This window comes from Myotis brandtii, unplaced genomic scaffold, assembly GCF_000412655.1.
Source record: "Myotis brandtii unplaced genomic scaffold, ASM41265v1 scaffold29, whole genome shotgun sequence".
In the NCBI taxonomy this organism is placed as follows: Eukaryota; Metazoa; Chordata; class Mammalia; order Chiroptera; family Vespertilionidae; genus Myotis; species Myotis brandtii.
This window is the reverse complement of record NW_005361075.1, coordinates 1,743,288-1,754,755: the sequence shown is the minus strand read 5'-3', so window position 1 is coordinate 1,754,755 and position 11,468 is coordinate 1,743,288. Positions and strand designations below refer to the sequence as shown.

The 11,468-nt window shown below is 48.4% G+C and overlaps 1 protein-coding gene across 1 annotated transcript; it reads right to left on the bottom strand.

Moving 5' to 3' along the window:
* Positions 1-2,718: 2,718 nt before the first annotated feature.
* Positions 2,719-11,007, bottom strand: LOC102240136 (keratin, type II cytoskeletal 2 oral). The gene is made up of 9 exons (XM_005869212.1): positions 10,390-11,007; positions 9,117-9,337; positions 7,771-7,831; positions 7,056-7,151; positions 6,323-6,487; positions 6,101-6,226; positions 5,261-5,481; positions 3,780-3,814; positions 2,719-3,245 (listed from the first exon to the last, which is right to left on the bottom strand). Exons 1-9 carry the CDS (start codon positions 11,005-11,007, stop codon positions 2,719-2,721), a joined length of 2,070 nt encoding a protein of 689 aa, XP_005869274.1.
* Positions 11,008-11,468: the final 461 nt, after the last annotated feature.

The window sequence follows — 11,468 nt, the reverse complement described above, 5'->3', positions numbered from 1 at the left end:
TCCTGCAATCTGGTCTGTACATCTCCCTGTAAACTGGCCCTTCCTCCATGCTACACAGGCTCTCTCTTCTTCCCAGTCCTGATCTAGGCTTCCTTTTCAACATAGAGCATCTGAGGTATTTTCCTAGGGATTGGTGGCTTTTCTTGTAACATCTATAAAAGCCAATTAGGGCAACAATTCAGAACAGCCTGCCCTACTCCCAAAGTACCCAGAGCTGTGCCAATGGGGAGAGGGCTACCTCCTGTCTGTAGGTCTTGAAAAGATTGGCAAGCATTTATTGAACTCTAAAAACTAGGAATTTTAAAATGGCTTCTTCTCCAAGTCTTAAGACCAGGGCTGCTATTCTTTGAAGATCAGATTGGATGAGTTTAGGAAATTAGATAAAGTGCCAGAACAAGCGGCGAGGTCCTGGCACTTCCCTTGGACCATCAGACAAATACAGATGCCCTGTCATTAGTCCAGCTCTGATATGACTTCTGGGGAGGGGGAGGGGTTGCATAATCTACCATGACTTACAAACCCTCAGCAGCTGTCCCATTACCCCAGGGTTTCAGCTTTCTGAGAAGAGTTGGGAAATGCCAGTGAAAGGTTAGGCATGCATGCATCTTCCCCATTCCTAATTTTACATCCATCTGGAATTATAGTACGCAGTTAGACAGATATGAGTAGAGTGGTAACAATAGGCCAGGTGCAGAGGGTCACCAGGGTGTAGAGCTCTGGGTGCCTAGCAATGGGCAAAACTATAAGTCCTTGAATGACCACTCCTTTAAGCATTAACTCTGGGAAGTTGACATCTAGGCTTCAGATGTGTTTCAGCTCCAAGCCCAGAGAAGCAGCAAAATCAGATGGTGTAACGCCATGGCTGACATCAGGACTAGCTGCATTGACTAATGACCCCTGGTGCCGACCAATCAGTGGAGACCACAAAAGGGCACACTTGAAAGTTGATGAATGGTCTATTGGGATTCTCCCCTAAGGCCTCCAAATAAAAACCCTCAACATGGAGGACACTGCACAGCTCTCTGTGGAGCATGCCCACACTTCCCCACACACACACACACACACACACCTTCTTTCCCCAGAGTGCTTTCTCTCTCTTCCAGAGCACATTGTGCCTTTCCTCTGGCTTTCATCTCAAGGCAAGTATATCTCTCTTTCCTAATCTCCAAGGGTCCTTATTTTGCCTCTGTAACTCATTTCCTGAGCCCATTTCTTCTATGGCTCACTTCTTCTACCTCTGTGACTTACTAATAAACTTTCTCTTATGGTTTGAGTCTTGGCTCTGAATTCTTTCCTACCCAGAACTCAAGTACTGAGATTGATTTTTACCCACTACTGAGGTCTAACACCAGGTACAGTGTTTCTGCCGCTAACAAAATGAGCTTTACTAGGGTAGCACTCCTACTGTCTCTTCCCTGATGAATGAGTTTGGAAGGAAGAACTGGGCATGCATTGCTCTGCCCCTCCATCTCTTAGGGTCTGGCTGTCCACAGCAAGTTTATATTCTGCTCTCTTATCTATCATGAGAGGTCTGACCCCATAGGGAAGATCATGATGGCCTTATGCTGCCTCTGTCCAGGGGGAAATCTGGCCTAATCCTGAGTTCCTGTGATAGGAAATGGATTTCACCAAAGTATAAGCCATGTTTTCCCATACCTGCTTTGTTGATAATAAAGGCAGTATTGGCTCTCCATTTGCTCATTCCTTTGTCTTTTTAAATTGGCTTAGAACCTGGTCATGGAAAGAGGGTGTTATATATTGACCCCTTCAGATCCCAGGAGCTATGTTTGCAGAAAGAAAATTTGATCTGTGTCTGGATGGCATAGGAGTGGAGCAAAGGAGCCAAAGTCCCGGTGGAATCTATTCCCTTAATGAGCTGCAAAACCCTCTTCTTCCAAGGCTGGATCACAGGGGCCTTCACAGGAGCAGAAGGATGGATGATAAGATCTCTTTGGGAGTGGGGAGGGGGTGTCCCCACTTACACAACATAAGTACTCTTGGGCAGACCTATCACAAGAAGCCCAACCAAATGGGTAAAGGAGAAGCCAAGAAAATTCAGTGTCCTGTTTGCCCACTACTGAACTTCTGGAGGACCACCATCCACACCTGATTTCCCTCCACTCTTGTCTATTCTGTGACTCCTTGAATGAAAGTCAAGCACCAAAATGTGAAATACAGTGCAGTTTATTGAGAAAAGAAAATACGACATAATCATCACCAGAGGACCCACAGCTAAGGGAATTAAGGAGACAGAAGTAAGTCAAGATATGATGCCCAGATGTGGGGAAGGCACCCTGTGAACCAACAGTCCAGAGATCTTGACCATCCACCCTCTAGCACTGGCCCTCCTCAGGCAAGTCTGAAACATGCCAGGTTCAGACCATTAACCTCCAGGGAGAAAGGGAGGTGGGCCAGAGTGGGAACAGGCCAGGCTGGGAAGGTCCACACTGGTTTTAGCTCAAGTGTTGCTGTCCAAAGTCAGGGGCCATCACAAGGTCACATCTAGGGACATCAACATCCCAGACTGGCATCTGGCCTTCCCTGGCCTGGGAGATGTCTTCAGGATGGAGGAGCCAGAAAGAAGTTCAGCCCCTTCTCCAGGGAATTTGAGGAAAAGCAAGGTTGAGGTTGGCATCTGTTGATGCTAACCAGAGAATGGGAAGTGCTGTTGCAGGCTGAGAGGGAAGCAGGTGGACATGGAGATTTGGCCCTGGAGGATCACTTGGAGCTGTGCTGGCTTGAGCTGGGGGTCTGAGAGAAGCGGATATTGGTGCTGCCACCACCGCCAGACTTGTAGCCACTGCCTCCAGTGGTCTGGATGCCACCAGAGCTGGAACCAATTCCGCTCTGGCTCACAGAGCTGCTGCCTCCACCGCTGAGCCTGCTCCCAGCGCTGCCACTCTGGTAGCCTCCAGTGCTGGTGCCACTGCCGCTCTGGTAGCCTCTGGTGCCACTGCCACTCTGGTAGCCTCCGGTGCTGGTGCCACTGCCACTCTGGTAGCCTCCGGTGCTGGTGCCACTGCCACTCTGGTAGCTCCCAGTGCCACCGCTCTGGAACCCCCCAGTGCTGCCGCCGCTAACACCACCATAGCCACTGCTGTTGCCACCGCTTACTCCTCTGTGGCCACCACTGCTGCCTCTGCTGCTGCTGTTGCCTCTGTAGCCACCGCTGCCACTGACCCCTCCAAAGCCACCACGGCTTCCGCCAGAGCTGCCGCTTGTGCTGGTGACATTGCTGACCACCGCTATAGGAGAAGAGGCACTCGATTCAGGCTAATGGGCTAGACCAGTGGTTCTCAACCTGTGGGTCACGACCCCTTTGGGGGTCGAACGACCCTTTCACAGGGGTCGCCTAAGACCATCGGAAAACACATATATAACTTCATATTGTTTTGTGATTAATCACTATGCTTTAATTATGTTCAATTTGTAACAATGAAATTGGGGGTCACCACAACATGAGGAACTGTATTAAAGAGTCGCGGCATTAGGAAGGTTGAGAACCACTGGACTAGGCCCATATCCCAGCTCCACCCTACTTGGCTGTGTGCAGTATCCACAGAAATTTCTGGTTCTCCAACCTGGGGAACTCCCCAAGATCTTAAGGGTGTGTCAATTTACACTAAGTTAAGTGTGTGTGGCCATGGTCTGAGACACGAGGTACCATTTGGTGGCCTGGCCTCATTTCATGGGTCAGGTTCTCCTGCCTGAAGGTCAGGGAGGATGTTTCTAATTCTTCTTTTTACAACCCAGGAGAAGGTTTTTGAAGGGCTACTTACAAATGCTCACAGCACTCTGACACTCTCCAGACATCCTAAAAAAGGAGAGAAGGAGAGGTGGATTATTTCTGCAATGAGCCATTAGCCACACTGCTGAGGGTTCATAACTTTGGGAGCCATGTTCTCCCATTTGCCCAACTAGGGGTCAAGTTCACAGGGGAAGAAAGGCTATTCCAAGCCTGTTTCCATGACCAGATCTCCCCAGGAAATGGGGCTTCTTCAGGGGTTGAGATGTCCAGAAACTCTACCAGCCACCCTCCAGATCTCATCTTCTTTCCCTTAGTTCCCAAAATTATCTGTTCTAGGCAAATCCCACTTGATTAGCCCATTCTCACCTCTGCTCCCCTGCTGGACCTTCTTCCCACCTTGCCCTCCTTCTCCACCCAGCCCTGGCCTTTTTATTTCTGACTTTCCTCTTCCAGGAGACCTTCCCCAATGAGCCCTCCTGGGGTGGTGCTGGGGGTGGTGATGATGATGGTTGTTCAAGGTGGGTAAAATGTGAGAGGAGCTGACACAACACATGAATTTGAAAATGCCCTGTGCACACTGCTCATCTTCCTATGCCTCGTTCTTGTTTGTGGAGCAGGCATGTCCACATATCTGAGTAGACATGGAATATGTCCACACACCTTGCCAATGTGAGCCCCTCTGGTGTCGACCACTCCCTCCTCATTGCACAACTCCCAGTACACAGAGCTCCATCTTCACTCGCACTCCTCTCCATAGGGACTCATAAGAAATCCTTACGTTTTCTTCTCACACTTGCATTTTGCTTTTCTCCATCAGATTGGGAGCTGCCCAGGGACAAAGGCTATGAACCTGGGCTGCCTAAAGCATCTAGTCAGCAAAAAGATCTCTCAATTTTTAACACACTTTTGGCCTTTGATATCTACTCACTAAGCCCTAACCTGCTGCTTGATATTGAGTTAGTTTTCCAGAGTATGTATGTATCAGCCACCTCCTTATATGGACTCAGGCCCAGGGGTTGGTGGTTGCAGAACTGTCTATACTGAGCTGTCTATATGTTAACCATTAGCCACATAAAAATATTTAAATTTATTAAAATTAAATCAGATGTAAAAATCGGTTCCTCAGTTGCACTAGCCACATTTCAAGTGCTCAAATGGCGAATGGCTATTGTATTGGACAGCACAGATAGAAAGCATTTTGATCATCTCAGAAAGTTCCACCAGACAGCCACTATAACTTTTTTTATAGTCTCAAAGCACTTTTTCTTAAACATCACACATAGTAAGGATCAACAAAGGATGTAATACAATATTGATGTCCATGGTAAGTTGAAGAGTTGGATGATGTTGATTAATAAAAAATAATGGTGCTTGAATGCTAAAAGCTGTCATTCAGGAGATTCCTTACCCTTTATCTGGGTTGTCCTCTCCTTGTCATCTTGCCTTCTTTCTTCACTATCAAACATCACTTTAAAATTATATCTGGAGAATGCTGACCCCACCACCCCTCACCTGCACTCCTCGCCCTCCAGCAGCTTGCGGTAGGTGGCGATCTCCACATCCAGGGCCAGCTTGACATTCATCAACTCCTGGTACTCACGCAGCAGCTGGGCCATGTCATCCTTGGCCTTCTGTAGGGCAGCCTTTAAGCCTTCAAGCTTGGCACTGGCGTCTTTGAGGGCCATTTCCCCACGCTGCTCAGCTTCAGCAATGGCTGCCTGAAGGTTGGCATGCTGAGGCAGAGGAAAGTAGATCAATTAGCATAGTGACCAGGAAACAAACACCTGAACTTTCCTGAGAGGTCTCTTCCCCATCCAGCATCCCTTTGTTCCCTTCCTTAGAGATTCAATGGGGCATGCTCAGAAAACAGAAGTCAGTTTTGCAAGTGGCTCATTCATCTCTGGCCCATTGAAATTGACTCATGTCTCATCAAGAAAAGGAACACTGATTTGCTGCCAAAGGTTGTAGTGGTCTGGTGGGTGGTTCTTTTGGTAAGACTGTTTAAAAACTCCCTTGCCTAATTATTTCATTTCAGTGATACAAATTAGTCATCAAGGTTATGTGACAAATAGTCACAGAGAGCAGATCCTACTGAGAGCTGAGTGTTTAAGGCCACCCCTACAGTTGCAAGATTTGGCAAACCAGAATGGGCAACCATCTCTTCTTAGGGACCATCAGGAAGCCCAGCCTTTACGAGGAACATCTGGAGAAACAGAATGTCCCAGAGATGGTGCTATTCCACATGTGACACCATGAAAGACAGAGAAAGCATGTGGCAGAGGCACAGCTGTTGCTTCTCCTTCTCCCCAGGGCCCAGAAGACTTCCAGGATCTACAATAATCCCAGACCCACCTGTTTCTTGACATTTTCAATCTCGGCCCGCAGCCTCTGGATCATTCTGTTGAGTTCCATGATCTCACTCTTGGTGCTTTTCAGGTCGTCCCCGTGTCTGCCGGCTGTGGTCTGCAGCTCCCCAAGCTGACAGAGGAGAAACCAACCAACATGTTTTTTGCAAAGTGTGGAAGGTCAGCAGGACCTAAAACCAAAGTGTGGGAATAGGAGGAGGGCTCTCACCTTGGTCTGGTACAGGGCCTCAGCCTCGGCCTTGCTCCTCTGGGCAATCTCCTCATACTGGGCCTTGACCTCAGCGATGATGCTGTCCAGGTCCAGGCAGCGGTTGTTGTCCATGGACAGGACCACAGATGTGTCACTCACATGACTCTGCATCTGGGACAGCTCCTGTGGGGAACATGGATGGTCATCTTCACTATCCCCTGGCCCCAGGGGATGTTGGGAATGAAAAAGTTCAAGAATTTTGATCAGCAGAGATATCCCAACAATGGGGCCAGGAGTGGGACAGTTAGAATAATAAGCTTGCATTTTAGGCTCGGTTATAGATGAAAGGATGCCAGACAACAATGCTAAAGGAAAAGGAAATACACAAATATAATCGGGTCAGCCTGAAAGTATCAGTGAGCAGCATTCTGTGTGGGTTTCGATGGGACTGCAATAGGGAAGAGTGTTCTGAAGGAGCTAGCTGTGATACTCGTATAGGAGCCAGAGGGAAGATGTAGAGCAAAATGGGAAAGTAAAGCTGACAGAGAGGAACCTTGGCCCTTGGGCCAGGTCTATGCAGTCTGGGGAGCTAACTTAGCATTTCCTGGGTAAGGCGGAGCTGAGTTCTGAGCCCTGACACTGCTTTTGTGTGTGTTCTGCCACTTGACTGTCCCCTAAAGTTACACTTGAGAAGCATGTTTGGGAAGATGCAGGCAGGAAGGCTGTGGAGCTTGGCAAACCAAGGAATCACCATCTCATAGAGGGTCCTCAAGAAGTTGAGCTCATCTGTCAGGCTGTCGACCTTGGCCTGCAACTCCACCTTGTTCATGTAGGCCCCATCCACATCCTAGGGCAGAGGGAAGGGTGGTCAGAAAGCAAAAGAAGACCTCTGCTCCCCTACCACCCATAGCTCTCTTCTAAGTCTTCATCTCTCCCCTTTGTCCCTCACCCACCCCTCCTCCTAACAGTGAATTCTCACCTTCCCACTTTAAAAAAAATAAAGAAAAGTATCATTCCTTATAATTGCTTTGACCAGTCAAACCCCAACGCTGTAACACACTATAAACCACATCAGCCAGGCATGGGATAAGGGTAGAAAAAGCACATTTATCTAATATTTGACTTTGGTAATATAGCACTAAAAACCACCCTCCTGAATTGGAATAAAGGTATTCTTCTCACTATTCCATCTGTATGATAACTGATTTAAACAAGCGACAAGTATGTATAGACTGTTACTTTTAAGAACATCCGAGTACATCTGTGGGCTGAAAACCTTGATTAATTCTACCCAAAAAATGTTCATTATCAGTTGGCATTACTAATCAGCTCATTTCCAAAAACGTAAGGAAAAATGTAAGCCCCACACATGGCATAGGGTCGCCATGCCCAGAGCTGGCTCTGCTCTCCCCATGGTGGCAGTGCCCAGAAACGGAGCCTCGACCTGCCCATCCCAACTCACTTACCTTCTTGAGTCCCACAAACTCATTCTCGGCCGCAGTGCGTTTATTGATCTCATCTTCATACCTGGGACGGAAAGAGGCACACACTTGGACAGTGACATTTCAGAAGTTAAAAAATAAAAAAGACGAGGATCTCTAGCATTCATGCGGAACCTCCTCACTCAGAGACGAGACCAGCTACAGGGGGCCCTGGGCTCACACTCAGTTTAATGCTCTGCGGACACCATCTTTAAATTCTTAATAATATTTTAACAAGGGCCCTGCATTTTCATTTTGTACTGAACCCCCAAACTTATATAGCCAATTCTGTCTAGAGGCCTCTCCTTGCCCTCCTCCAAGTCGGGGTGACAGGCTGAGGTGTGGGCAGGCGGGGTGGAGGGAGATTTCAAGGAGCCAGCTACTTGCGGCTCCGACAGGCATCACAAAGCACAGTGCACATGTGAGGCCTAGAGAGATATTTGCTCAGAGCCGGTGTTTCTGTTTCTCTTTTCATTAATTACAGTTGCTTCTTATAGGAATTAGGGATAACAATGAACTCATGTCTCCTGAATGCATCAAAGTTACCAGCTTTGTGCCTATTAAAAATCTCTTGCCGAGATTAAAGACTGGAATGATTCCAGGAGGAAAGAGGTTTCTGAGTGATGAGAATATGAGTTATCACTGGACTCCCAGAGCCTACCACGCAGCCTGCCACAGATGGGTCTGTGCAGTTGAATTGGACCGGGGCTTCCCCTGAGCAGGTGTGCCCACTCCCATGGGTCCTGACCCCCAAGGATGTCTGTGAGAAGCCCTGTTTGCCTCTCACAGACCTCAGGGGGTGTCAACTACAGCTCCGAACTGCATGAGGAAGCTGACTGAAACTGCAGAGATGGGGGGTTGGACTGCACACACTGAAAGTGCCTTCCACAGCAGGCCTGGACTGTCTGCCCAGAATCCCTGGGACCTGTGGGGCACTCAGACTTCTGGGACCTGCCCATACCCACTGATCCTGGATGTCTAGGACCAGAGCACAGGAATGTGCATTTTTTACAAACTTCCAAGGGGATTCCTATGTACAGTTAAGTGTGTAGGGCTCTTCATCCTAAAGAGCTTCAAACTCTGGGAGGCTCTCCTGCGCATCTGGGCTGGTATAGGAGGGAGCCTGCCTTGAGACTGAAAAACATGTCATAATTACCTCCTAGAAGTCTCAGTCCCCACCCTCTCACCCCCTTCCGCTTGGTCATGTTTTCCTCAATAAACCATCCAAGGTGTTGCCTGAAGGTGCAGTCGGGAACAGTTAAAATCCCAGAGTGGGGCCAGTCCTCCCTGCTAATCCCCCAGAAAAGGAAAGTGTCCAGTTGGGGCCTCACTTCTTTTTGAAGTCTTCCACCAGGACCTGCATGTTCTTCAGCTCGCCTTCCAGGTTCCCCCTCTCCCCCAGAGCCAAGTCCAGCTGCCTGCGCAGGAAGCTGATGTAGGATTCGAAGAAAGGCTCCAGGTTGTTGGGGCCCGAACCGGAGCCTGTGGTCTGCTGCTGGAGCAGATTCCATTTGGTTTCCAGGACCTTGTTCTGCTGTTCCAGGAACCGCACCTGCATCCCAAAGGGTAGAAATAAGGAGTATGAACCCAGTTACTTTTAACTGCAATAGCTTCTGGGTTTTTGTTGTTGTTTTGTTTATTGGGTTTTTTGTTTTGGTTTTGTTTTGGAGTTGTTGTTTTTTTTGGAATTTGGGAAAGATGAAGTTTTAGAAAAGGGAGAGCTAGAATATTAAGTGCTTACTCTATACCTATTTTCACATATTTCCTCTCATTTAATCCTCACAACCACCTATAAAGGGGATGTTATTATCCCCATTTTGTAGATAAGGAACCTGAGCTTAATTAGGTTGCCCAAAGTGATGTGGCTACTAAGACACAAAGCTAAGAGTCAAACCAAGCACTTCTCTAGTCTATTGAGATCCTTCAGAATACAACTAAAGGAGGGAAGCATAAATAAAGTTATTTATTATTAAAAACTTATTCACCTCTATACAGGCAGAGAAAACAGTCAATGAGGTCTAACTTTTCTCAGGTTGTTTTGGATTTTCTTTAGACTTACAGTTAATCTAGGTTTAACTTCCAATCCCAGGTTCATCCTCCAGACCAAGCACACCCTCCCCTGTACCAGCATGGACCCCTCAATTTAATAGCAGCTAAAGCACAGCACCATTGAGAAGGTAAGTCAGTTGCCAATACTGTCATTGAGAGAAAGTCCCAAGATTTCTACTAGTGCAAGCTTAATTACCAGCCAGTTTAGATTTTCACAATTGATTTTTAAGAGTAATTGAAAATTAGCTATTATCGTATCATAGTTAATGCCCTATTCTTAACAAGAACTAAAAGCATATTTGGACCCTCACCTCATTTTTCCTGGTCCTAGCCCTAGAAGTAAATCAGGAGTCAGAATCCTACTGCCTTTTATCGCTGGGAAAAAAGGACCCAAAGAGCAAGAGAGGCAGGCTCCCTGTCTTGTAGGGACCAAGGCAGAACCATGACAAGAAGCCACACCCCTGCCTCTAAGCCAGGCAGATCCCACTGCATCTTTCTATACCAACCCCCTGGGTGGCCCAAACCCTCTATGACGCCCCTGGGCTTTTCCCTCACCTTGTCGATAAAGGAGGCAAACTTGTTGTTGAGGGTCTTGATCTGCTCCCGCTCCTGGGCCTTGACCTGCCCAATCTGAGGGTCGATCTCCACATTGAGGGGCTGCAGAAGGCTCTGGTTGACAGTCACTTCCTGGATTCCCCCAGGAAAGCCACCAGGGCCAAAACCACCAGGCCCACCAAAGCCACCAGCTCCACCAAAGCCACCAGCTCCACCAAAGCCACCAGCTCCTCCAAAGCCACCAACCCCTCCAAAACCACCAGCCCCTCCAAAGCCACCAGCTCCTCCAAAGCCACCTCCCATTCCTCTGCCACCACCAAAGCCACCTCCATAGCCACCTCCAAAGCCACTGCCACAGCTGCTACGCCCTCCCCCAAAGCCACCAGTCCGGGAACCACCAGCCACACTGATGGAGATGCTCTTGTTGCCACCCAGGTTGTAGAGGCTGCGACTGCCAAAGCCACCTGCCCCGCTCCGGAAACCACAGGCTCCTCCACTGGCTCCCCCTGAACGGGCCACACAGCTCATCCTGCTGCTGCCGCCGGAGACCACAGCAGAGCGGCCAGAGAAGCCCTGGCTCCCGCTGCTGAAGGATTTCTTGCAGACTTGTCTGTTCATGGTGAGAGCTTGGAGGTGAGCTAGCAATCACTTAGCAAGAGCAGAGAGGGATGAAGACAGAGGATGAGGACAATAGAGGAGACTGGCCTTTATATACCAAGCAGTTTGCTTGGAAGAAGGAGAGGCCAGCAATTAGCTGAGAGTCATCTTGGGTTTGGTTTGCCTTCCAGGCAATAAGTTATTTCTAAGTTCCCAACACACCTCAAAAATAATCCTCTGGACCAAAACGACTTTGCTTTCTTAGCTTAATCACCCAAACCTGCCTTGGTTGACAAAAGACAGGAGCTCTCCACCCTCCCTTCATGTGATTTCCTCAAGGGTCTTAGGGAACACAAATAGCACCTGATCCAGCAGGATGAGTTGAGTTTTGACACCAGGAAATCAAGAGCCACTGAGCTCCATGACACAAGAGTGAGGAGGAGACAACCTCTTCCAGGTGGGCTGAGTGCCTTCCTGTAGTG

Coding starts and splice junctions, on each gene's coding strand:
- LOC102240136 (XM_005869212.1), bottom strand. CDS start 11,007: ATGAACAGACAAGTCTGCAAGAAATCCTTCAGCAGCGGGAGCCAGGGC. Junction 7,152..7,770: donor AGTTTGTGGGACTCAAGAAG/GTAAGTGAGTTG, acceptor CCTCTGCCCTAG/GATGTGGATGGGGCCTACAT. Junction 6,227..6,322: donor AGGCCCTGTACCAGACCAAG/GTGAGAGCCCTC, acceptor CTCCTCTGTCAG/CTTGGGGAGCTGCAGACCAC.